The sequence below is a fragment of the Alosa pseudoharengus genome, unplaced genomic scaffold (assembly GCF_046254945.1).
Source record: "Alosa pseudoharengus isolate Yale_2024_CS ecotype anadromous, Long Island Sound unplaced genomic scaffold, YU_APseudo_1.1 YU_APseudo_1.1_scf_2, whole genome shotgun sequence".
NCBI lineage: Eukaryota > Metazoa > Chordata > Actinopteri > Clupeiformes > Clupeidae > Alosa > Alosa pseudoharengus.
Window position 1 is genome coordinate 14,566,624 of NW_027468663.1, and position 27,494 is coordinate 14,594,117.

General features: G+C 40.9%; 1 protein-coding gene across 1 annotated transcript; it reads right to left on the reverse strand.

Annotated features, from left to right (window-relative positions):
- Positions 1-16,596: 16,596 nt before the first annotated feature.
- On the reverse strand, positions 16,597-24,733 carry LOC143135068 (uncharacterized). The gene is made up of 3 exons (XM_076295795.1): positions 24,605-24,733; positions 23,992-24,072; positions 16,597-17,101 (listed from the first exon to the last, which is right to left on the reverse strand). Exons 1-3 carry the CDS (start codon positions 24,715-24,717, stop codon positions 16,597-16,599), a joined length of 699 nt encoding a protein of 232 aa, XP_076151910.1. The 5' UTR covers positions 24,718-24,733.
- Positions 24,734-27,494: the final 2,761 nt, after the last annotated feature.

The window sequence follows — 27,494 nt, forward strand, 5'->3', positions numbered from 1 at the left end:
TTAACACACTTTGTAGGCTTGTAGTAGGTCCTCATCCATCTCCAGACGTGTTAGCTGGATGTGAGAAATTTGTGTCAGCTCCTCAAAACATGGTTTTCAAACAGCTAAAGCCCTTCGGTGGAACATGTTTAAAACTCTAAAACCCAACCAGGGAGTGGAAAAACTTGGGAACTAGGGAAATCTCATCTCTATGATTGCCCTACCATCGCCTATTGATGTCCCCATGCTCGGATTCCTGCCCGCGCAGCCTAGCGACCCACTATTTGCCCGATGACAACTCCTAATTCCTATGGACAATTCATCCCCTACACTGGACTATTTGAACTTAACACTAAATAGGATTCATGCATTATCATACTGGTTATGTAACCATCCAACCACTTTGTAACATATACCTCAGGTGGCTCTAAATACCATGTTCTATTCTCTGTATATAGACCTTATTGTCCTGTAACTGACCCCAGGCAGATGGGTCAGTCCCTTGAGTCGTGGATCTGCTTGAGGTTTCATCCTATATGTTTCTCCCTCCCATAACAGGGGCGAGGAGTTTTTCCTCACCCCTGTTACTCATAGGCTCTGTCTGAATGTTTAACACTCTGTAAAGCGCCATGAGACGTGTAATGTTTTGACGCTCTATAACTGAAATTAAATTGAAATTCTGAGAGCACGCAGGCAAGCAAATGTTTGGGCACAAGATACAGTGCCTGCTCCAAAGATTCTTGACTCACTATCACTGGGATGGAGACAAATTGTTGATAGGCAATGGGCTCCTGTTCTGTCAAAACTTCCACCAGCACCAGAGGCTGTTGTGGAACTTGTGAAGTGTTGTTTTGCCAGCCAATGCAGTATAAGGTGTTCTTGCAAGAGTAACAACTTACCATTCACGCAACTTTGCAGTTGTGAAGGCTCTGAGGAGATGTACACCAATATTAAAAAGACAGTGACAGTGGTGAGGATAAATACTTGAGTGACAATGACAATGTTTTGTTGAACTCTTCAATAATGAAACCAGATGCAGATTTTTTTCTCTTTTTTTAATATTTTTCCATTTTTTCTCCAAACTGTTTGGCAAATGATGCAATACATCTTTTGAAAATAGTCTGTATCTCACTTGTCTACCTTATTAGGTGTATATTTATCAAAAAGTTGACCACTTTAAGCCTTTATATTATTTTTCTGCATATATTGTCCGCCATCTTGAATTTTGACACTGAAAATGAAGAAAAAAATTGGAAACAGGTTGTTTTGTATTCAATGAGGTCCTAGCAAGTAAAAAAACACCAATGGCAAAAATCTATATGAATCAGGCCCGGGGTGGGTAATCGGGAGAATCGGGAGAATTCCCGGTGGGCCGCTTCACTTTTGGGCCGGTCGAGGAAAAAAAATATTGACATTTGTCACGTTAGTCTATCTTCTCTGCTATACGCGTTCCGCATTCTGTGCATGACACCGTTGCCTCTGTATGGGTTGTAGCCTACCATGTGAGGGAGTTCTCCCCTCCCAAAAAGAGTTGGTTGGGTCCATATCCCCCGTCTTTTCCAAAAAGTTTTCTATAGCCTACGGAAAGCCGGGCCGGCCCTTCAGTAGCCATAAGCGTCAGGAAGGATGGATGTAGAAAGAGGCCAGGAGGGATGAAACGGCCAGGTAGAATGCTGCTAAATGTGCCAAGCTTCCAGATTACAGACAAAAGTGGCAACTGTAAAGAGAGATAGCCTATAGGCAATGATTAGCCTATTGACAATGTAATTATTGGGCTAATATTGGACGTTTGTCAAGCTATTCGCAAGCAACACATTAAATTACTTTAAAATTAGCCTTTTGTATCCGATTCATAGACTTTGCAGTATGCAAATATTGATAACAAAACTGAAGCATGATCTGTGTAGGCCTATGCAATAAAAATTGTAGCCTCCGAGCAGCAGATCAACCAGTCGACCACTGAAAATGATGAGCCCGAAATTATTGATGAGGAGGCCATGACTACAGGGACAAGTATAGAGGATAATTTATAGTTATTTAATGTAAGAAAGAGCAATTATGCTACATGATAAACATATATGCCTTGTTTGCTCAGAAGAGGGTGTAGTAAAGGAGTAGGCTAAATCACCTAACAACATTATAGCCTACCCATGCAAAAACATAGCCTAAACATTAGTTCAATATGCCTCTTTGTGGGAAGCGTGGGATAGGCTACATTTCAAAGGCTTTCTTTCTTTCTTTCTTTCTTTCTTTTTTCTTTCTTTCTGTTTTTGTTAACTTCTGGAATAGTGGAATATTTTTTGTTAACTTCTCAGTTGAAGTGAATTATAACCTTTACACATTTGTTGAACCATGGTAGTAATAAAAACTACAGGATAGTAAAAGCCGAAATGTTGCTTCATTTATCCAATTTCCACCACTATGGAAAACATGGGCCGGTCTTGGGCCTGAAACTCCCGGGCTGAAAAGTGGCCCCACTCCGGCCCTGATATGAATCGTTCCTAAAATAACACAATTCCCCATACTATCTGGTGTTTGGCATAACAATGCCAATATTAGTGTACTTTGTCACTGAAGACCCATTTCAAATCGCACAACAGTACTACAGCATTGTACAACAACTGTACTTTTGTTAATTACAACATGTCTTGTTGGTTTGCATTATTGTGTTTTATTGTATAAACTTGTAAGATATTTAGGTATGACTAATGATATGTTTACCTTTCTGTTTTGGCAGTTCACCATGGGGAGAAGGCAGCAAGAAGGTCCATGGGCTCTAACCTGGGACTAGAGGTCCAGGTGAAGTAGTTTGGCTGGGGTGTGGTGATATTGAACCCATTGAGACTATACAGTACATTTCACTTTATGTCTATTGATGGACTGTTACACCTACCCTTTACTTATACCAGACCCATTTGCTTTCAGAAAGCAAATTTACTGTTGATGGCACTGAACTTGCACTTGGAAATGTTTATGGAACTTTTCTGTGAACTGTGAATTACATTAAAACTCATGCCAAACCAATTTTGCCTGTGCTCTCAAAAACATTTATACAAATCATTCAGCTTCAGTCAGTAGGTTGAAATGAAGACCCAAATGCAGAAGTAAAGGTGAATTTTTACTTGTATACTTTGAGCATTACAGTTAACCACTGAATTTGTGAAACTAAAATAACAAAAACTAAAATGTAGTAAGCTATACATAGTCAATATTAGATCACTTTAAAGAATCTATTGGGGAAAGGTTCTCGTGAGGGCTGGCATAGAAGTAAAGTGAGGGTGTGTTTGTGTCAATAGACCTCTGAAGTTTGCTTACAAAAAGGAACCAAATCTGGAATCTTTGCCTATATAAGGAGACCCGGGTGTTAATTGACGCTAACTACCTATGGTAAGCTGCATTGCAAGTTAGCTCTGTGGCAGCAAAGCCTGCCTACTTAACGTACCGAAGATCACAGGAGCCACTCGAAGGCAGAGGACAAAAGTTTGTTGAGCAAAACGTCTGCATTTCAGACAACTTTGTCTCCGCGAGAGTTTAACAGGTGCGATATATTTAGTCCATGAGCCACAGGGGGTCGTCACTACCACTTGGGGGGGCAAATTCTCACTATATTTTTCTGAAAGCTACATATCTCTGGAGTATAAAATGGTATGATAGCAAGTTGGATCTTGTAGCTTTGTGGCTGTACAGGCCTTCAAAGTTGACCTCTGATTTGAAAAAAAAAGGAAATTCCGCCTATTGGCTTTTTTTGTTAAAACACTCATAAGAGCCCAGAAAATAATCCAAATCTTATTATTACTGATGCATATGTGGTGTTTGATGTTGGCATACATATTTTGACTCATTATGTGATTTTGCTCTTCATTTTGGTTGATAAAATTCAAGAGCAACATGTTATACACTTTACTTTGAATAGACCTTATTGATCATTACTATTCTACCTTCCTTACTTTCAATTGCGAGTTGAAATTAATGTTAAATGATGACATACATAGGTCTGCAGTACAAATGTTTTTTAAATTGTATAATGTAGATCATTTTAGCACCTGTGATGCAATTACCATAATTTCCCAACTATTAGCTGCAGCTTATACAATGATTATACAATGATATATACAAAATTTCTTCAGCTATGAGGTTAATACACGGGGGCAGTTAATATGGTATATGGTTTTGTTTCTTTTAACTTGCATAAAACACTGTCCTGTGGCTTATACACAATACGGCTAATACACAGGAAATTACTGTATGTATTTCATGTGCCCTGGACATTATAAAATTATAATATTTATGTTAAGCTGGGTACATGTGGTGATGTGAACAATTTTCATATGGTATTCCTTGAATGTAAAGGTAATATGTGATTGGTAATCATGATGTTTTGATCTCTTGGAATATCTTTTATGGGTAGTTTCAATAAAATACTAATTTACTGAATTTTGGGGTGTTTCCGAATAGTACATTTACAAATAGTAAATAGCATAGCAATGCAGACCTATGTAATCATTTGTATTTCAAGTCTCTGCTGGGAGGTAGGAAGGTAGAAATACATTGATTAATGAGGGAGTTGGCATTTCAATTAGTGCTGCAACACGTTGTGTCTCTGAAAACGTAGATTTGCACATTATTACACATAAATCTTGAATTTTATCAACCAAAATGAAGGGCAAAATCACATAATGATTCAAAATATGTATGCCAACATCAAACACCACATATGCATCAGTAATAATAAGGTTTGGATTATTTTCTGGGCTCTTATGAGTGGTTTAACAAAAAAAAGCCACCCCCAAGTGGTAGTGACACGCCCCTTTTTGGGCCTGTGGCTCATGGACTAATTGAAAAACCCATGTTATTCTCCCATAGGAAAAATAGCAAGATACCGGATCTCAAAGATGACAGCTTTTTTGTAGGCGAACCTCAGAGGTCTATGTACACAAGCCCATAGGCCTACTGACTATCTGGTGTGTGCCTGGAGTCAATTTTATACACTTAGCTGTGGTCTCACCCATTTTTAATAATAGGTCATTTTTGACTCAGGAACACCAAAGGTACCAAAAAGTTGAAAATGTAAATGATCAAAATTTACTTTATGTTCAGATGCCTCTCTCTCTCTCTCTCTCTCTCTCTCTCTCTCTCTCTCTCTCTCTCTCTCTCTCTCTCTCTCTCACTCACACACACACACACACACACACATACACACACTCATTTATGCGTTCACTCTCATACACACATGCACACATTATTCTTTTGAAAAAATATATAATGTCCGCAACACTGCTTTTGACTCCCATATATTTAATGCACAACAGGCAACGTTTCGACCCTGCTGGGTCTTCTTCAGGCAAATGGTGGACACATTTGATGAAGGGATATATGTAGGCCTTACAATCAGCTGACCTACCATGTGATATCAACTGGTATGATTGGGTCTAAGAGCCCCACTAGTCACTCAATTAAGAGAACACTTTCATACAGGTATTACACAAACCTATACATTTCAAAAAGGGCATAGAAAAAACAATATCCCCAAAGGAGTACATGGCATTGCTATCAACAGAAAAGAAAGAAAGAAAGAAAGAAAAAGACAAATCAATCAGTGGATAAACAGTTCCATATATACAAGCCTACCCAAACAATGAAAGGACATTACCCCCACAGTCATAAAACCTGTAAATACAGACAGTTTCTTACCAAAATATACTACTACTATAGGAACGGTTTTATATCAAATTCCTCATTAAGACCATGGGGAGACATTGTATTTAAAAAAATGAATCCAAAAGGTTTCGTGTTGGAGTAACCTCTTGTCATGATCACCCCCTCTAGGTGGTTTATTGAGCCGCTCCACCCCAATATATCTGAGGGCGCTGACATTATGTCCGGCTAGTTTAAAATGAGCAGCGACAGGACTGCGCTCATCCCCTGTTCTAATAGTGCTCCTGTGCTTGCTGATCCTGGTCCGAAGCGCTCGCGTTGTTTTGCTCACATATGCTAGGCCACAAGGGCAGGGAATCAAATAAATAACATGTGTGGTGCAACATGTAATGACACCACGAATGGATAACGTCTTGCCAGTATGTGGATGATTAAAACTTTTACATTTATGTGTGTACGAGCACTGGGCGCAACTGCCACATTTATAGTTATAATCAGGCATACTCAGAAAGGACATCGTGGGTTGCGGGCGTGTGTCATTTTTCACTAGGCGGTCTCTTAAGTTAGGAGCACGCTTAAAAACCAGCTTAGGTTTTTCTGGAAAAACTCTCATAAGTTTAGGGTCCGAATCAATAATATGCCAATGTTTGAGGACAGCTTCTCTGAATTCTGACACAAGCGGAGAATATTTTATGCAACATAAAGGGGACTTACTTGGATCTTTAGTGTGCTTTTTTGATCGAAGACACTCCTCTTGTGTTGTGTGATCAAAACGTATTTTGGCCGAATCAACCCAGTCTTGTTTATAACCTCTATTGAGGAATCTTTTAGTCAAGTCTGCAGCCTGCGCAGAGTAGGATGTATTGTCGCTGCATATTATTCTTTCCCACATGCACATGAAGGGAACATCCATCAAGTAGACCTTGCTGTGTCCATCACCACGGGACTGGCTACCTGCATTTTGAGGCATGTTTGTGTGTCTAGTCCAAAGAACACACACACACACACAGAGAGAGAGAGAGATGGAGATGGAGAGGTAGAGAGAGCGGTTTCTGCTCAACATCCTGCACACACACACACACACACTCGCACACAGCTTTCTGCATACACATGCAGTTTTTTTGCTGAGCTTTACACACACACACACACACACACACACACACACACAGGTTTGTGCTCAAAGTTCCCTCCATCTTTAGGGTGGTACTGAAAGCTTTACATATTTACATTTGTGATACATAATGGTATATTTACTCCAATCAGTACCACTTCTAATCTCTGATAGATTCTTTCTATACGGATGTAAATATAGAGCTTCACAATTCCATGGAAAATGCAAAACAACTATCTAATCTCAGACATAAACTTGAAAGTGTCTTTTGTTCAATTTCTGTAACAGAAATTCCTGTAGAATTTACATAAGGCTCAACCATGAGATCTTCTGATCTGGCTCAGGTATACTGTGCTGTAGAGTCAGTGTCTGTCTGGGATGTTGAAGGAAACCAGCCCAGGTGTCTGAACAACAGGAGCCCAGCTGTAGCTACAGTGGAGAACCTCTGGGAGGCTGTGTCTCTCCTACTATACTGTACACACACACACACACACACACAGACTTTCTCTTCTCGGCTCACACATAGACACACACACACTTGTTTTCCTCAGAGACACACACACACTTGTTTTCCTCAGAGACACAAAAGTGGTGTAACCGTTGGATGGTCAGAATTATTTATTTCAAACACACACACACACACTGTTGGATGGTCAGAACTATTTATTTCAAACACACACACACACACACACACTGTTGGATGGTCAGAATTATTTATTTCAAACACAGACACACACACACACACTGTTGTTCCATCTGTGACTTTCTGTTCTCTCCTTCAACCATCTCTTCCTCCTCCTTCTTCCCCTTCTGTGTCCTTTCATCTTCAACCAATTGGCTTCACATACCATAAACATACACACATTCTGGATCTCTCGCTTTCATACACTCACACACACACACACACACAGATACTCACACACTCACTCACACACACAAACACACTTACTTATACACTCACAGACACACACACACTTACAGTACAGATACAAACACACACATCTGGCAGCTGACCTCTATTTTCCCCAACCACAGTCCCTCACCATAATGACCTTAAAATGTTCCACACACGTCCCATAATCTTCTCCTACATGCTGTCATCTACATGCTATTTTGGTAAATGTTACCGTATGTGGTGTCTCTCTCTCTCTCTGTGTGTGTGTGTGTGTGTGTGTGTGTGTGTGTGTGTGTGTTCCACTCAGTGGCTCAGTGTCAAAGGTTAAGTTTTGGTGTGCAGCAATGCAATATTGCTTGACATGAAAGTCTACAAGAATACCCGATTGATTTTGTTCCATTTTTACATAAATGTTTATAAATGACAGAGTTGCCATTGTTAAGGCATCAAGCAGCATATCTTCACTAAAAATGTAGTAAGTATCTCCTCAATTAATATAAAAACTGAGTGATTATGATCACTTGCTACACTTGCTGCAAAATGTTATTGTATGGCCATGTAAGTATAAGCAGTAATGCAAAGGCAAAGCGCAGTATAGCCTATAAACCAAATTTTGCCTAAATGTCAAAAAATGAAATGTTTAATATTCACCTCACTTTCATATATATAATGATACCCCTTGTTGAATATAATTTGATGCTTATACTTGGTGTAAGAAAAACACAAAAAGCTGTTTTTCTCAGTTTGGCATTTTTGCAGATACTGCTCTTTGGCTTTGTAGGGCTGCTTGTCACATAAGTCCCTTCAGTTGTTGTATTTTGCAAATGTCATATTGTCGCATGTTTCATTTCATTCGGGAAAACTGAACAAACAAAACCAGCTTGAGCTGTACTGGTGTCGATAGAGAAAACCACTGAACAGTGGGAGCCACAGATAGGTGTCCTTTCACTAGGTTCCGCCAGCTGACACAAGAACACTGTCATCCACTCAGGTTAAGACCTATATCTGATGAGGTGATGTAGGCCTAAAGCATGTAGGGCTAGTGTATAGGATTAGAGGTTAAAGTATTCTAGAAAAGGGGTTTTGTTAAATCTGACCTTGTTAATCCTGGGATGAAGGAAACTCTGGACTTTCTGTTCCAGTATGAAACTTAACTCAAACTCTGGGTCAGTTACTGTGGTAACTGACACTGTGAACCTAACCTGATTGCTAGCAGGATTTCTTTAATAAACCCAGTGTTTCTCTGCATCTCCTCCCTTCTGATGAACAGCTATTGGACATGGGTTGTCATTTTCTCATCTGTCTGTCCGATGCATTAATGCTTTATGCATTCATTTGCATAGTCTATACCTGGGAAGAGATTCCAAATAGATATGCCGCCATCCATGATAACTAATCAACGTTACCATTTTTAACCATCAAATTGAAATTTACTCAGTAGCTGAAAATGTCACCACTTTTCATCCTGTAAACTAGTAACCTAATAAAGCTATTTGAAAAAAATCTACTGCATTCTGGTGACATGGAAAACCACTAGGTCCATATAAGTCTGAACTGTAAAATTGAATAAACAAACAATATCCTAATGGCACTGTACCTTTGAACCTTATTGTACTTGAACTGTAACTTTATTGTACCCTTATTGTACCTTGAATGTTGTAAGTCGCTTTGGATAAAGACGTCAGCGAAATGACGAAGCCCTTATTTGGACCTTCCTGTGACTGCTCCCCTTCTACCTCACTCCAGACAAAGATGCATATTCTATCAATATATCTGACCGCGAGTCCTCTGGCTCTTGGTTCATTGTCTTGGCTTCACTTTGCGCCGTGCTGTGCATGGAGCAGAGGCCATAAACTTTGCTGTAATTATCTTCATCGTCTTCATCATCATGTCTGAAGAAACATCCAATGGGGAGGGGGTTTAGAGAAGGAGAAGACACTGTGCCATCAATCCAAGAGAAGATCTTTCAACCAATTGAAGAAGCACATGTAGACCAAGGTCTGCAAGCACCCTCAGGGATTATTCACCATGGCAACTAATGACTCCTGTTATAGTGCCAGATATGGCCGGGACATGCAGGGACCCCAAATGCGGTAAGTAATCAAAAGATTGAGGAACTACTCACCGTCTTGGTTGTTCTGCCTGTGTGATCCAGGTCTGCCGTTGCCCAAGGCACAGGGCGATCTGACCTGACCTGACCTGATTTGTTTTGGGTCCTCGACTTCCAGGCCGCCCTGCACCCTGAAGAAGGCGATCCCACTTCTCTGACACCAAAAAAGTGGTGTAAATTAAGTATTAATCCGCAAAAAGTAACGCACAAGCAAGCCAACCATACGGCAGAGTACAAAGCCACATACATCCTAGGCGAGCATGAGAGCAACAAGTCTGTCTTAGACAAAGTCTTACCATTATTATGACCGCCGCGAGTCAGATTTTTAATTTTTTTTTATTTATTTATTTATTTTTTCTTTTTCGCATGTCCAAATTTCCGTCAAGGATTCCCGGGACACTGTAAGACCGGGGTACACGAAACTTGGTGGGTATGTAACCCCACATGGATAGCATGGAACCTCCTGTTTTCGTTTTGATCTGTAGCCCCCCCGCTGGACTGGACCCCCCGAAAGGAGGGTAGGGCAGACACAGTTTTCTGTGAATATCTCGAGAACCGTAGGGTTTAGGAGGACCATTTTTTTTGCATGTTGATCTCAAAGGGCCATGTCAACCCATTCCATAACCACTCATTTCATGTATAGCGCCACCTACTTAAACACAAAAAAGTAAAAATGAGGTGTTGTAAGGTCGCAGGTATCTGTGACCTAACATAGTCAAAACTGCACGAAATTGGAAGTGTAGGATCATTATGACACCCTCTGAATGCACGCCAAGTTTCGTGGAATTCCGTTCATGGGGGGCCACACAATAAATTAATTTATGTTACTATACACCAACTGGCCTGTAGGTGGCCGGAGACAGTTTTCTGTGAATATCTCGAGAACCGTAGGGCCTAGGACAGGGGTGGGCAACTAATTTCCCCAAGGGGCCACATGACAAACTGGGACTGTTGAGGAGGGCCGGACCCAAAATACCGAACTCAAGTCTGAACTCAATTCTGTCCAATTCTATTCTGTTCTTGTATAACATTAAGTAAATCATATGGTTTTGTTTACTACTCGTAAGAACAGATAAAAATGTGAGGGAGACCAAGGAAAAACAGCAATAGGCTATTTAATCTATGTCCAGTAATTAATCCTCATTCTCGAAAATGATTTTTTGACATTGACATTTTTTTTTTTCAGTTTTCAAAGGCTGATATAAAAAAAAAGTACTACAATATCTATATAATTAGGCCAGGCCATGAAAATGTGAAGGAGTCAGTACAACCATAGGCCTATGCCACCATTTCATCAACACTCAGCAATATTTCATCATTAAATCATTACCATCATTAAATTAACTCTATGCAGAATTAGACTATGAAAATGTGAAGCAGACAATAGTAGGCTGTCATTAGTTAATCAACATGCACAAAGAAAACTATTTTAAAAATGTAGGCTATGTTTTTGCTTTAACTTTATGCACAAAACTGTGATTGGTCAACTCTGTGTGTTGAGCCGGCTGCTTTAAGCAACCTGTGGGTAGTAGCATCATACTAGTTCGCTAACATAAGCTTTGCAAATAAACTCAGACATATTTTGGTTACAGTGACGGGGTTATCCGAATGTAAACTGTCTATCTGCCAGTAACGTTTTGAAATTAACACTTCGTATCTCCAACAAACAGCAGGAGTTCGTTCTGACAACCTTTGCGGTGGTGAGCGACGCAGACATAAGATACACAAAACTTTGAAAGGTTTACGCCGACTTAAAGGCAACTGCATTGTGTCGACGCAGAAGCATAAATTCTATTCACCAGCACATCAGTGAGGGTGTCTATTTACATCGTATGCATCCACGCACAAATGTATGGGCGTACAAATAGCAGTCGCTTTCAAAATAAAAGCAACGGTATTGATTTGCGTGCATTATCTCTATGCTAGGCTCTTGACTATTGTTCTTTCACGGACCTTACGCGGGCCGGTCAGAGAAAGCCCATGGGCCGGATGTGGCCCGCGGGCCGTATGTTGCCCATGTATGGCCTAGGAGGTCCACCTTTTTTTTGTATGTTAGTCTTAAGGGGGCATCTCAACCTATCCCATTACCACTTATTTCATGTATAGCGCCACCTAGTTAAAAATTAAAAAGCAAAACATTAGGTGTTTTCATCACAATATCTCTGGCTGACATGGTCAGATGCTTTCAAATGCACGAAATTGAAAGTGTAGGATCATTATGACACCCTCCGAATGCATGCCAAGTTTCGTGGACTTTCGTTCATGGGGGGCCTTACAATAAAATAATTTATGTGTACATTTAGTGACCGTACACCAACAAGGATTCCCGGGACACTGAAAGACCGGGGTACACGAATCTTGGTGAGCATGTAACCCCACATGGATAGCATGGAACCATCGCTTTTCGTTTTGATCTGTAGCCCCCCCGCTGGACTGGACCCCCCGAAAGGAGGGTAGGGCAGACACAGTTTTCTGTGAATATCTTGAGAACCGTAGGGCCTAGGATGACCAATTTTTTGCGTATGTTTGCCTCCAGGGGTCATGTAAACCCATTCCATATGCGCACATGTGCATAAACAGATACACACGCACACACATACATTCACAGTAATCCTACGTATGACACATACTCACACAGTAGACATATATACGCATGCATGCACATGCACACACACAGGCACATAAACAGGCAAACACACACATGCATGCACACACACATAAACATAAACATGTACACGCACACATGCACACAATTCAAGAATTTCTCAGAATTATGAACAGGCAAGATGGGGGTGGGGTTGTATAAAATGTATATTACATGTGAAATCTATGAACTAATCATGTTTTGGTACTTGTTGTCTAGCAGATACCAGTGAGAATTGAGTGTGCATAATGCAATTCAGTGAGACAGTTAGAATCATATATGCCTTTCAGCGTGACTTATTTTTGTGGAAAACATGTGCTGGACTGGGCGGCGGTCATATTTTGTACCGCTCTGCGGTACATCTAGTTTATAGGATCTATTACTCCAGACTCCCTAAGGCGGTTGACCTCAGAGGTCATGGACAAGAGAAACCCAAAATAACTCAGACCGTCCTTGTAATGTCTATATTTATTTAAAGTGCAGCCGGTTGGACAACAACAACCTGAGTAGACATTAAACAGCTAAAGTGATGTCTCATTGCTAGAAATTTCCCCACACCAGGATTGTGTAACAGGTCAGTAATCAACAAGTTGTTATTGTTGAGCTGTGACTATTCAGATATAGTTTTGATGCTAAAATTATCTTTATTTAGTTGGCTGATGTTTACATCCAAAGCAGCTTACATATTTCAATTAATTGCAAAGCCTTGAGCATCTCGGGTCCCTAAAGTGCCTCGCTCAAGGCTGCTGCTTACCCGGCTCCTTAGCCACTACACTAGCGCCATCCATCACTGATGATGTCAATGTTGTTGTGCAGGAGTTGTGTGACTGCCGGGCGGCTGAGGGCAACTGCTTGTGCTGTAAGGAGTACCTGCTCTGCCTCAGCATACTCTGGCAAGAGTGCTGGGACTGTGTGGGTGGGTCTCTCACACCTGTCAATCAACAAATAAATAATTTACTAAGCCATTTGGTAGTCTGATGGCTATGAGGCCTGTTAACTATAAGGACACTGAGTTTATAAATGCGAGTTAACTGTCATGAGATGAGTCCAGACAAGCTGAGAAAACTGCACTACTGGCACAAAGCAACAACCAAACACGCTCCATTACTCCCTTTCCCTTTTACTATCAAAGAATGCTTGAGAACAATTCTGTTTTAGACTTCTTGCTTTTTCAGAAGCAGCTGACAAGTATCAGTCTACAAAGTGTGGCGACAAGGGCATTAGAAAGTTTTAAGTACTAATATGAATGTATGCAGCTGTGTTTGAGGTGATGAGCGTTATCAGTGTCTGGAGTTACTTGATTGACAGGGTACTTACCAGTGCTGTGCACAGCTGTGCATTGCATGCAGTAACTGCAATAAAACTAGATGTACCGCAGAGCGGTACAAAATATGACCGCCGCCCAGTCCAGCACATTTTTTCCACAAAAAGAAATCACGCTGAAAGGCCTATATGATTCTAACTGTCTCACTAAATTGCATTATCCACACTCAATTCTTGGTATCTGCTAGACAACAAGTACCAAAACATGATTAGTTCATAGATTTCACATGTAAAATTAATTTTATACAACCCCACCTCCATCTTGCCTGTTCATAATTCGGAGAAATTCTTGATTGTTTGTGTTATGTTTATGTTATGTGTGTGGGTGTGTGTGTGTGTGAGTGTGTGTGTGTGTGTGGGTGTGTGTGTGTGTGTGTGCCTGCGTATGTGCCTGTGCATGCAAGCGTACATATGTCTACTGTGTGAGTATGTGTCATACGTATGATTACTGTGAATGTATGTGTGTGTGTGTGTATCTGTTTGTGCACATGTGTGCACATGAAATGGGTTAACATAACCCCTGGAGGCAAACATACGGAAAAAAATGGTCATCCTAGGCCCTACAGTTCTCAAGATATTCACAGAGAACTGTGTCTGCCCTACCCTCCTTTCGGGGGGTCCAGTCCAGCGGGGGGGCTACAGATCAAAACGAAAAATTACGATTCCATGCTATCCATGTGGGGGTACATGCCCACCAAGTTTTGTGTACCCCAGTCTTTCAGTGTCCCGGGAATCCTTGTTGGTGTACGTCACTAAATGAACACATAAATTATTTTATTGTAAAGCCCCCCATGAACGAAAGTACACAAAACTTGGCATGCATTCGGAGGGTGTCATAATGATCCTACACATTTAATTTCGTGCAGTTTTGACTTTGTCAGCCAGAGATATTGAGATGAAAACACCTAATTTTTTGCTTTTTAATTTTTAACTAGGTGGCGCTACACATGAAATAAGTGGTAATGGGATGGGTTGACATGCCCCCTTAAGACCAACATACATAAAAAAGGTGGACCTCCTAGGCCCTACGGTTCTCGAGATATTCACAGAAAACTGTCTCCGGCCACCTACAGGCCAGTTGGTGTATAGTAACATAAATTAATTTATTGTGTGGCCCCCCATGAACGGAATTCCACAAAAATTGGCGTGCATACAGATGGTGTCATAATGATCCTACATTTCATGCAGTTTTGACTATGTTAGGTCACAGATACCTTCAATTACAACACCTCATTTTTACTTTTTTGTGTTTAACTAGGTGGCGCTATACATGAAATGAGTGGTTATGGAATGGGTTGACATGGCCCCTTGAGATCAACATACAAAAAAAAATGGTCCTCCTAAACCCTACGGTTTTCGAGATATTCACAGAAAACTGTGTCTGCCCTACCCTCCTTTCGGGGGGTCCAGTCCAGCGGGGGGGCCACAGATCAAAACGAAAAACGATGGTTCCATGCTATCCATGTGGGGTTACATGCCCACCAAGTTTCGTGTACCCCGGTCTTTCAGTGTCCCGGGACTCATTGACGGAAATTTGGGCATGCGAAAAAGAAAAAAAAAAGAAAAAGAAAAAATTCTGACTAAACCTGTATGACCGCTGCTTCGCTGCGCGGCGGTCATAATAAGGCACTTGGGGTGGGTGTGTTTCCTCTCTTGTGTCCTAGGTATGTTAACCCCAAGGACTACGCTGACACCCCACCCACCCCCAAGAGCACGGTAGAAGAGCTCCATCAACCAATCCCATTGCTGTTCCACACCCTTACACAGGGTGAAACCCCTGTCAACATGATGGTGGTGTCCACCCCTGTCGCTGAGGAGCTCTCCCACGAGAACCTGGTCTCCTTCCTGGAGACGCTTGGCGATCAGCACCAGAATGTCTCTTTGCGCAGCAACAACATCCATTCAGGCTATGACAGAGATGTGTAGTGCCTGCATGGGCAGGACAGCTGGGCAGCCATGCTTCACCAAAGGCATGACCTCAGCATATAGTGAAACAAACACACATACACACACACACACACACTCTCTCTGTTTCTCTCCTTTTGTCTCTGTTTTGTCTTGTCTTTCCCCTTCCTCTTTTTCCCCCTTTCATGTTAATTTTTTCTCTCTTTTTGCATTTCTCTGTCTATTCCCCAATTTCGCTCCCCTTTTCCTCCTCGGTTGTATGCAGCTGTCTGACACACCTGTGGTTTGTCTAATTCTCAGAGTGAAAAAGCATGTTGTTCGAGCAGCTTCTCTTCATCTCTGAACTCTCTTCATCACACAGTATACAGATAAGACACCTAATATATACTATAACATAACACTGTCCTCATATCCTTTGTCTTCTCCCAACTATCCATTCTCTCCACCTGTAGACTGTGAGAACGTGTGTACCGTGATGTTCTTTGACAACAGCACGCTGTGTCAACTGCATGCTTTGATGGTCCTTGACTTATGCACTTTTCACCTACATGCACCAACACATATACATGCACACCCATACTAGTCGTGATTTCAATGACATGGCAACGTTTTTTACCTTTACCTTTGAAACATGTTGGCGAACGGTTGTTTATGTTATTGATATCATTGAAATATGATAATTGAATGTCATCTTCGCTTTTTAAGGTGATATAATAATGTTATATACAGTATATATATTGTGGGTGAATGTACATTGACTGTTCATGTATCTAAGGTTTTTTGTTTAATTATGTGTCGTGTGCAGCTCCTTATTCATGTTGGTATGTACCAAAGTTGTTATGTTTCAAAAGGCTTGAGATGATGAAATTTGTTTTAATTTATTTTGTTTTGTTTAAAAAAAATTTGGCAATGAAATGAAAAGAAACATTGCAATGAAATGAAAAGAAACATTGGGTCACTGTACATGGCAGTGTTTATTTCTTCTTAGGTGCAGCCTTCTTTGCCTTTGTCTTGGTAGCTTTGGTCTTGGTAGCTTTGGGCTTTTTAGGTTTGGGCTTGGTAGCTTTGGTCTTGGTAGCTTTGGGCTTGGAAACTTTGGGCTTGGTAGCTTTGGGCTTGGAAACTTTGGGCTTGGAAACTTTGGGCTTAGCAGCTTTAGGTTTTTGGGGTGCTGCAGGCGTGTTCACCTTTTTAGAGGCCACAGACTTTTTTGTTTCTTTGGGGATTTTTGTTGCCTTTTTAGCCTCTGCTGGTTTCTTGGTTGCTGGTGTCTTCGTTGCTGTAGGTTTCTTAGCAGCAGACTTCTTGGCTTTGGAGACTTCCTTCACCAAATCCGTCTTCTCTGCCTTCTTGGTCACTTTGGGAGCCCTCACAGGGCTGGTCCCATTCGTTTGACGTTTTCGTTTCTTCCCAACTATTGTAGCCCCAGCCTTACGTCCAGGTTCCCTAAAGACAACTTGAGCAGGAACAGAAAAGTCCCTGCATTTCACACATTAGTACCCTATTCGGTAACACTCCATAATAAGGTGCCATAATAAATAGCAAACTAGTAATTACCTAACCCTTTGTTAATATTTGTTAATTGTTACTACTATTTGGCACAAGTTAATAGTTTTTTAATCATTAATTAAATATTAGTTGTTTGCATAAAATCTGTATGTTAATGTTTTAGCAAATCTATTAACTAATATTGTATTAATGTGTGTTAATAGTTAACTAAATGTCTTTTTGGCACTAATTAGCAGTTATTTCTTGAATCATTTAAATGTTAAATGTTTATTTGCAAACTATATGTTAATAGAAAAGTTAACATATATAATTTATTATTTAACTAATTGTTATTAAACTGTGCTTCTGCCTATCCCAATATGAACCGCTCTCCATACAATAGATAGATAGATAGATACTTTATTGATCCCCAAGGGGAAATTCAAGAAAAAAACACGTAGCTACCTTGACATGTTGCCACTGTTGTCGGCGCCGGAACCGCTTGCAATAAAGTTGGTTAAGCTTAATTAATATATTAGTAGTATATAGCTATAAGCGTGGGGCCCCTTATAATAAAGTTGGTTAAGCTTAATTAATATATTAGTAATATATAACTATCAGTATGGGGGACCCTTATAATAAAGTTGATTAAGCTTAATTAATATATTAGTAGTATATAGCTATCAGTGTGGAGCCCCTTATAATAAAGTTGGTTAAGCTTAATTAATATATCAGTAATATATAACTATCAGTATGGGGGACCCTTATAATAAAGTTGGTTGAGCTTTATTAATATATTAGTAATATATAATAGTCAGATGGTGAAGGGACTGAGACCAAAACTGGCTCATCATATTTATTCCTTTAGGAAAAGTTAAAACAAAACAACAAGTAGTTGAATGGGCTATATTACATGCATCATTCCTATACCATCACTGTCAGCCCTATTAGCAAGGGAGACATGCGACATGGAATGTTCAGGTGCACAGAATGACAGTTTATTAATATTCTGAAGTGGATGAAGTGGAAGAAGAGGAGCGCACACTCTCACACAACCAACCACTGGCAGTAGGGTGCCTTATACACCCCACTAGACCATAAAGCCATTAAAGCCATACATTTCATAAATTATCCACAAAGCTAATAAGAAAAGCTAGATAAATAATAATATGTCATTAACTTTTATATTAGCATATAGTTTGTAAATAAACATTTCACATTTAAATTATGTAAGATATAACTGTTAATTAGTGCCAAAAATATATTTAGTTAACTATTAACATATATTAATACAACATTAGTTAATAGATTTGTTAAAACATTAACATACAGGTTTTATGCAAACAACTAATATTTAATTAATAATGAAAAAACTATTAACTTGTGCCAAATAAATATTTTAGTAACAATTAACAAATATTAACAAAGGGTTAGGTAATTACTAGTTTGCTATTTATTATGGCACCTTATTATGGAGTGTTATCAAATATTCAAGTCTACATTTCACACGTCAATATTAGTGATGTTAGGAGCATCTAGCTCTTGGTGGAGCAACATGAGTGGGGATATCACACCAAAGTAGACTTCACTAAAGAAATATATTAAATAAATAGTCATTACACAAGTCAGCAAATGTGATACACAAATGTAATGTAAAATATGTTGTATAAAACAAATAAAGTTGTATTAGGGTCATCTCAGGCCCACCCCCTTCTCCTGTAGGGAGCTGGATAAGTGGCGGATAAATAGATAAGTGCTGTGACTTACTGCAATTGATTCACTTGAACTACACAAATTCACATTAAGGACGTGGAAGCTTGGCAACCCGTTACTCTACTCAAGGTCATATATTAACCCTCCTATTTCATAATCCTAATGGGTCAACAAGATCGATTGGAAGACAATAACAGACATTTTGTGAAGATGATCACAAGACAATAGGGCAATTCCACGCAAAACTGTCACGTCCATAACGGCAACTAAATGCCATGGTATTTGTATGATGCAAATGATTATGTGAAACGTTTTTCATGTAAGTTCTACAACCAAGAAGAGCGAATGCTCAAATTTCAAGTAATCATCATTCACATCATACCATACCATGGCATTGTGTTGGCGAAATAGACGTGACAGTTTTGCGTGGGATTGCCCAATACTAACCTTGATGAGTTATCTTACTCAACTGAAAAAGTGGGAACACGGCTGACACCACAGCGAGCTGTCTTCAGTGACAGTTCCCACCATTCCAATGAGTCAGCAGTGCATTGAGCACAGTGTTTAGATGCCAGGAGGGCACAGGGGTTTGAACTCTGTGTACCGCTTTAATGAACCAGAAAATAAGGGGGTGGTCTCCAACAGAGGTTCTATGTTCTCATGCTCGGCTGAGATTGCTGCCACATAAAGTGTGGATACAGCTCAGTTTCTTTCTCTCTCACTTCATTTCTCTCTCACACAAAGACAAACACACACAAACACACACTTAAAGCATAACTCTCGCCAAAATGCAACCTAGGGTCTTTTTGTGAATGTACCTCGGCCAAACTTTCGTTTAAAGCATAATTAAGACGGAAACGTCACTTTTAAGGTTGACCATATTGTCGTTTTCATATGGACATCTTTCAGCCACAGCATGTTTATGTGAGTTGTTGTCCATATTGGGGACCACACTCCATAGACTCCTTGCTGCTCCCTAGCCAATTAAGGAGGCAAAGGTCGTCAGGGTTACCCTGTAGTAAACCATACCCAATGACGTTCTTGTTGTGCTGTGCAATGTCCTGGGACATCACTGAATTGCTTTCCAGCAACCCAATTGTTAGCCGTTTGAGGCAACGCTGGTGTTGGACATACCAATGTTGAATTGGCCTCATGTGTAGCAGTCTCAAGGGGGTGGCATAGGCTGCAGAGGCCAGGAGGTCAAGAAACTAGTGCCACTAGTGCCATGACTCGTCTTTTCAGCTTGAAAAGTGATATAATTTGCAGAAGGGGATGCCACCTGTTCCAGGGTCAGTTTTGACCTCACCAAGGTGGAATCTAATACCACACCCAGATACTGAGCGGACGAACCAGGTAGCTCTTTTCCCTGTTTATTGTCAGCCCTAACTCCGGCAGGAGTTATTTGAGACAATTTGTGTGTGAATCAATCTTTTGGTATGCCACACATATTAACATATTAGTCAATTACATTTAATACATTTTCGCTGGCAAATACAGGAACTAGTTGAACCTGGTCTTGAGATTTTACTAAGACACAGCAGTTTAGTACTGAGGCATGTGCCCTCAGTAAAAAAGGGATCTAGTGACGCCCATGGAGGTAGCCCTGCTAACTCTGGATTAACTTTAGGATTTCTGGCATATTTAGCTGCCAGAATTTCTAACATTTTCTGAAGGGAGAGCACCCCTGAACCCCCATTTTGTTAATCTAGTCTGTGAAGCACCCCTGAGCAAAAATGTGTTCCCGCACACATGGCAAGATTTAGTAAAGTAGGGTTGTTGCACTGCTGAATGCTGACACAAGCATCCAGGGGCGGACTGGCCATCTGGCATACCGGGCATTTTCCTGGTGGGCTGACGCACCTTTTGGGCCGATATAAACTATTATATATTTTAATTAGTTTGTCCAACGGTTGGCCCAAAGCAAGGACAGTCAGCGGCCCATTGGTTCATTTTCCATACCGACACTGGACTGATCCAATAATAGCTCTTGTCAGGTCTCACCCCTCCCATTTCGGCTCAGAGCTAGGAATCTGTGAGCGTATCAAAGTTAATGGAAGTAGCCACATGTTGAAATTGCAGCGGATGCGGGTAGTGCCAATTGTGCAAAAATAACACCAATAACACTGTAGAAGCTTAAAAAATATACAATATTGCAAGTAGGCTAGCCTATGTCAGCAACATGTTGAAGTTAGTTGAATTCAGTGATGGAGCAGGTAGGCTATGTGTGATGCCATGCTGACGATGATGATTATGATGACTTTGTGATAATGTATGATATGGTAATGATAACATAGTAAGGCCGTGTTGTGATTATAATAACAAATAGTGAGGCTTAAGATTTGAAAACGCGGACAGTAAACAAGTGTCAAATCGACGTTAAAGCTGCAGTTGGCAAGTTTTTTTTTATCATATTACGGGGCAGCCGTGGCCTACTGATTAGCGCTTCGGACTTGTAACCGGAGGGTTGCCGGTTCGAACCCCGACCAGTAGGAACGGCTGAAGTGCCCTTGAGCAAGACACCTAAAGGCTTCTACATACCTGACGCACCCGACCGGTATCGCGACAATGTGACGTCAAAATGACGTAGATCTCTCTGGCGCGCCAGGGTTTTGGCCGTGTAGCACACGATAGCGCACCACTCATTTTTTTTCAGACGAGCGCGACAAGGCGGAAACAGGAAGATGGACTAGTTCGAGGGTAAACGAGAGTTGCAGTGTTTTGTTACAGTCGTGAATTTTTAATAGTTTGCTGGATAAGTTAACAAAGTTACCAGCGAGAGTTGCAACACATGGAATTAAGAGGAAAGAATAGAAACGATTTATTTTCAAACAAAGGATATCTATTAAGGCCTGAACAAAATCTCTTTCCACTTCAGGAAATTACACAAACTCAGCCAGCTGCTAGCTAGCTAGCCAGCTAACTAAACTGTTTAAATTATTAAAATTTCCCTCAGGATGACTAAAGTATCTATCTATATATATCCATCTATCTATCTATCTATCTACCTGTGCGCACACCTTGGAAACTAGATGATAATGATGGTGGTAGTTGTGAATAGTAGCAAACAAAATCTGAAGCACCATCATCACAGAAGCTAGCTACTAGTGTTTCTTCATAGATATATACACTAGATGTCGCCTTGACTACTGCTGTTCATTGGAACGAATGCGTCAATCGAGACGCCATCTTGCTTCAGTGATCCACTCCTCTATAATGCATTAGCGTCAATCTGGGCAAAGATCTAGCGAAAATAAAATCACCATAAATCGTCAAAATCTCAAGCAATTATCTAGTTTTTTGGGTTGTTCCAACTGACAGGCATGTATTTATGGTTGAGTCTAGAGAAAACTAAGCTTAAGACGATAATAAAGATACATTTTACCCGTCTAGCCCCATAGACTCCCATTCATTCTGCACTAGCTAGCGGCGGCCCCTAGAGGAACAATGAGTAAACTGCAACCAGGTTCGATACAATGAAAGTAAACAGGCTCTTCGTCGACAGGCTCTGGTTGAGGCCACATACCCCTCGTCTCGTTTACTCATGTAAGTTGTAATCTCACCAGAAGTTGCTGTAGATCTGTAGAACATTTACCTCTGCTACTACATAGGCTACGGCCAGTCGTTACTTTTATAATCATGGGTCAGTGCCATGGGCAAACGAGATGTAGCTGAATTCATAAATGACAAAGCCATGAGAAAGGTGATTTTCTTACGTTTCAACAACAAAGAAGCCGATCTGCCATCATTGTGAGAAGTTCCCAAATTTGTCGCTAATCGTTAAAAAGGTTTTCTATCGCTGGGGATGGCCAAACGTCGCTAAATAGGTAACGCTGACAATACAGGAGAACTAGTTTAGCGCTTCAGATCCCTGTACCAAGATGGCGGCGGTGTTGACGCATGCTGAGAAGCAGAAGGCGACATCTAGTGTATATATCTATGGTGTTTCTTACTGCAGCTTCTTCTGCTGTGTAACGTAGTTAGCGTTAATCTTTTCACAACAGCGACACCTCTGTTCGGGAGAATATTGCAACTAGTGTTGCAACCACCACGCGCGAGTATAAATGGTTACGGTGCTTCTGTGACGTCACATTGTCGCGCTACAGGTCGGGTGCGTCGGGTATGTGGCGCACTTAACCCCTCACTGCTCCCTGAGCGCCGCTGTTGTAGCAGGCAGCTCACTGCGCCGGGATTAGTGTGTGCTTCACCTTCACCTGCTGAGTGTGTTTCACTAATTCACGGATTGGGATAAATGCAGAGACCAAATTTCCATCACGGGATCAAAAGAGTATATATACTTACTTATACTTATATTCACTGATAGTCACTATGCTCCGACAGAACAACATAAATCAGCCGAAAAAAACCCCGCACTTCTACTTCCACCTAGAGCCTGTTATTTGTTTTGCAAACATCCACAGCTCCCGGTTCTTCTGGTCCAATCAGGGCAGGGCTGTGTAAGATCTGACTGTCAATCACAGTGTGGTGCAGTCTGGTGCGCACTGATGAGCACGAACTCGATGAGAGGGTGCTCGGTGGTAGTGGGGGAGGGGCATGAGAGTTGTAAACATTCAAAATTTTGGTCCCCTCAATCTGTCAGACTTGCCAACTGCAGCTTAAATGGTTGGTCAGATTGATCAGTTTCCATCAGAAAATATTTTCAGCAACAGGCAACAAAGTTGCCCTGTTTATTTTGTGTTGTTTCAGTTGTCCTATAGTGATAACTGGTATAAATTACAATAAGCCACAACCACCATCTAGGTAATTTTGTTCTTTACACATAAGCTTCAGTATTTTTTGGTGCTACTATCAACTGAACATTGTATAGTTTAAATGTAGCCTTTTGAATAATTTGAAATACTTTGAATTTAAGCAGAATCTTTCATATTGCTTGTATAGCCTACTTGAATATTGAGATGATGTGCTCCATGGCTACTTCTGATTAGTCATAATGATAGCGAATGAGGCACGTTTGTCCACTTTCAGTGCTCCACGACACTTAGTTGAAAATATATGCATATATAAGGGTAATGCAAGGATTTTGTATTTAATGAGGTGTGCCCGACCAATTTGAGGGCCGCTTGGATCAAATATGGCAGGGTCGATTTTTTGTCCCAGTCTGTCCCTGCAAGCATCCATATGTTTGGGATGAGAAATGTGTGCACACTTACATTGGACTACACCGGGGACGTTCAGGAGGTAGGGACATCATGATGGGGGCAACGTGGGCCCTTGGGACCTGGGACCCAAAGCTAGAAGGGGACCCCCAAGAACATTTGATTGCATTAGTTGGGAGCAAGGACAATTGACGAACCAAATGACAAACCATAAAACATGCTATTTTGTGCAGACTGCCCATTAATGTCTAGTCTCCTGTAAAATGTTATGAAAGAAATAAGGTGTTATGAAAAACAGAAATAAGACTATTTAAGAATTAAGAATATGTTTTCTGTCATTTGCTATTCTATCTTTGTATCATGTCAATGGAGCAATGCCCGAATGTCCCGATCTCAAATGTTGTAGGCGGGATTAAATTCGGGCTGGCTTCCAGGCTACCTTAACCCATTTGCGGAAGTAAAACTCGAGAAAATTGTTCCGTCTGAATTGAACTCACCTCTGATGTTGGAATGTGAACTGAGTGTGTTGTGTGTGCTCTGCACTGTTGTCCAGCTCTCAGATCAGAGTGGAGGTAAAGTTATATCTCTGTAGCATTCTATGTGTCATAAGCATTCTATGTGTCACAAGCATCCATATGTTTTGGATGACAAATGTGTGTACACTTACATTGGACTAGACTGGCGACGTTCAGGAGGTGGAGACATCATGATGGTGGGGGCAACATGGACATTTGTGACGTGGGACCCAGAGCTAAAAGGGGGCCCCCAAGAATATCTCATTGCATTAGTTGACAGCATGATTGATACAATGACCTGTCCAGTAAAACCCTGTGGGGTGTAGATATGTTAAAGTGTAATTCCAGCGAAAAACGAAGCACCAACAACGTAGTTAGCGAATCTGGAGTTTATTACAGAATAGTGTTAATTTCGTCAGACGAGACGAGAGGAAAAATGTTCGTCAACAACCTTTTTTTCCATGACTAAGACGAGACGATGACGAGACTGCACTAATGTCTGTTAGGTTATACCATAAGGTTTATTTTCAGATTGGGAGGGAAGTCAAATTTGACCTCTGAGGCCCGGGAGAGGTCAAATCCAAGATGGCCGCCAACAATATTCAAAAGTGCCTCACGTTGGAACCAAATAAAGTAGAAAAACACTTAAGGTGTCATTTCCCACTAACCTTTGGGTGCCCATTCTGTATCTGATAACTTTGAAACCACCAGAGTTCAAGAAAATGCATTTATGTAAAGGTCAAGGTAAACAAAACATCAAAATATTCATTTTTTATGTACCCTATGTACCCCAATTCATTTCTTTGTTGTCCCTGTATTATTCAGTTATTAGTTGTTATTTCATGAGATGTGTGGCTAATTTCATTTCTTCACAGCACAGAATTATCCACAGGTGACCCCCCTAGACCATTTTCACAGACCACCTGCCATACCACCGCTGGTTAAAAAAACCCCTGCTTTAGAGAGTTGTTGCCACAGTACGCACAATGTAGAGAGCACTTCAATCGACATATTCTAACAGGTAAACATATTGACTATGAACAAACAATATTATTACATAATTACATAATATTATTCATGTTGCAAATTAAATTAACCATAGCCAGGAAGGAGTTTTCCTTGGTAGTTAGCTTTTGAGGTAAACACCATGGACATTCATCAAAATAATCATCCTAGCTAAACTAGAAGACAGTCTGGAACATTTATGTGAGCTGAAGATAGTTTAAAAATTTGTTATGGCTGAAATAGGTAATGTTAACCGTTTTTTTTTTTTTTTTTTTTTAAACATAGTCCACTCCATACAACTTAATTTCAATTTCGAAAGAAATACTGGACTATGTTTAAAAAAAAAAAAAAAACGGCGACGAAATTGTAAATTTCCAGAGTGTGTTACTCCACACTCAGCAATCGACTCCTACGGACTTTCCCCTGAAGATGGCAGCAAAGATGGCAACATTTCTGGAAAGGTACTGGCTTGATGAAATTCATTCTGAACTCTCTATCCGACCACATAAAGACCTCGGGATAATTCGGTTTGGCTTTAGGGACCCTCTACTCACTACCACGTAAGTGTAATGTTGTTTGGAACTGTAGAAGAGGTATAAAAATAGAGTTTTGTAGCGGCGAAATGACATGCCCGCGTCACTTCCAGGCTAACGAGTTTTGACTAAAAACGGTAACATCGAACTTTCTCAAAACACATCCGAATGACATGATTTGGATGTCAACTCAACGTATGTACTCCCAATCATCCGTAAATTGTTCTAAAGTGCATTTTACTCCGGATAATTCCTTTAAGTACTGCTGGTTCCAGTAAGAGCAACTTGAGTGGCTTGTGCCATTGTTGACAACTTGTCTGATATCAAAGCATACAGTACTGCTGTACATGTACTGCTGACATCTTGGAAGTTTATTGTGATAAACACCTGTCACACAGGGTCTACTATGTAGCAGCGACTTCTGATAACATGTAATGGTATAGTGGTCTCATTTCCGAGGGAAATATTTTACCCCTTGCCACTTAGTTTCATGGGATTGGCTCTACGAGGTCTGATGGCCTTAACATTGCAAGCACTGAGTGGTCGGGGGGGGGGGGGTGGCGTGGGGGGGAGCAGATTGTACTGACATTGTACACTCAAGAGGTTTGGGGGCCCTTGCACAGTAAGCGCTAAAGAGGTCTTGGGGCCCTAGGGTTAGCTCACGTTAGAAGCACCAGAGGCCTTTCGGTCTATTTGCACTGCGCCCACTCAGAGCCCTGACGTTCAACCTCCTTCAGACAACTTGGGCATTTCAATGCTTGCGGCCTGTGGCTTGGAGGCCCTCTCCCAGATAGCAAAATTCGTCTGGCCCACATCTGGGCCACATCCTTGCTCAGTGTCGGCCCACTTCTGGCTGGGTGCCCGGCTATATACACTGGCTCACTCACTGAAAACTGCCTTGCATGGTTTCTGTTGGCCCAAGTCCGGCCAATACACTGTGAAATGACTCTCATGGTGCTGGAGTTTCATAGACTGACATGGGATTTTCCAAATTAAAAAGCTGATAAAAGCCATTCCCCACTAGAACTTCACTTGCTTTTTGAACTGGCATACCACCCTAAAAAGTAAAATGATCCGCTATGATGCTTAATTCTATAGGTAACCTACACATGCTACAGTCTGTTGAATGCAAATTAACCAAAACTATGCATAACACTATTAAGTGCATTAATTATATGTCCCAAAGTGTGCACATGTTGCACTTACAGGTACACTGTGTGTAGTTAGCTACTACAAATTAACTTGCCCACTCATAAGATACCGCTAGAAAGCGAACCAAAAAGTTCTGAAATGATGTTTCAGTCTCTGGATACATTTGTTTCTTTCGGCTTACAGTTGTTACTTTGCTTATGTCTCCTTGCACCAATCAGAGACAGTTTAAATTAATAATGGATGAAGGGAGTTGTAGTTAAACATGGCAACGGTGTGGTCTTATAATAGTGCAATAAAGCATTTGAGGAACTACATTTCCCGAAGGTGATCTCGGGGTTGCGAACTGCTCACG

Bases quoted from the DNA above. Each gene is read 5' to 3' on its own strand.
- LOC143135068 (XM_076295795.1), bottom strand. From the start codon at position 24,717: ATGAGATATTCTTGGGGGCCCCCTTTTAGCTCTGGGTCCCACGTCACA. The intron at 24,073-24,604 runs GTAAGTGTACAC...GTCCCCTTCTAG, and splicing joins CGTCGCCAGTCTAGTCCAAT to CTTTGGGTCCCAGGTCCCAA. The intron at 17,102-23,991 runs GTAAGTGTGCAC...TGTGAAATGCAG, and splicing joins CGTCCCCGGTGTAGTCCAAT to GGACTTTTCTGTTCCTGCTC.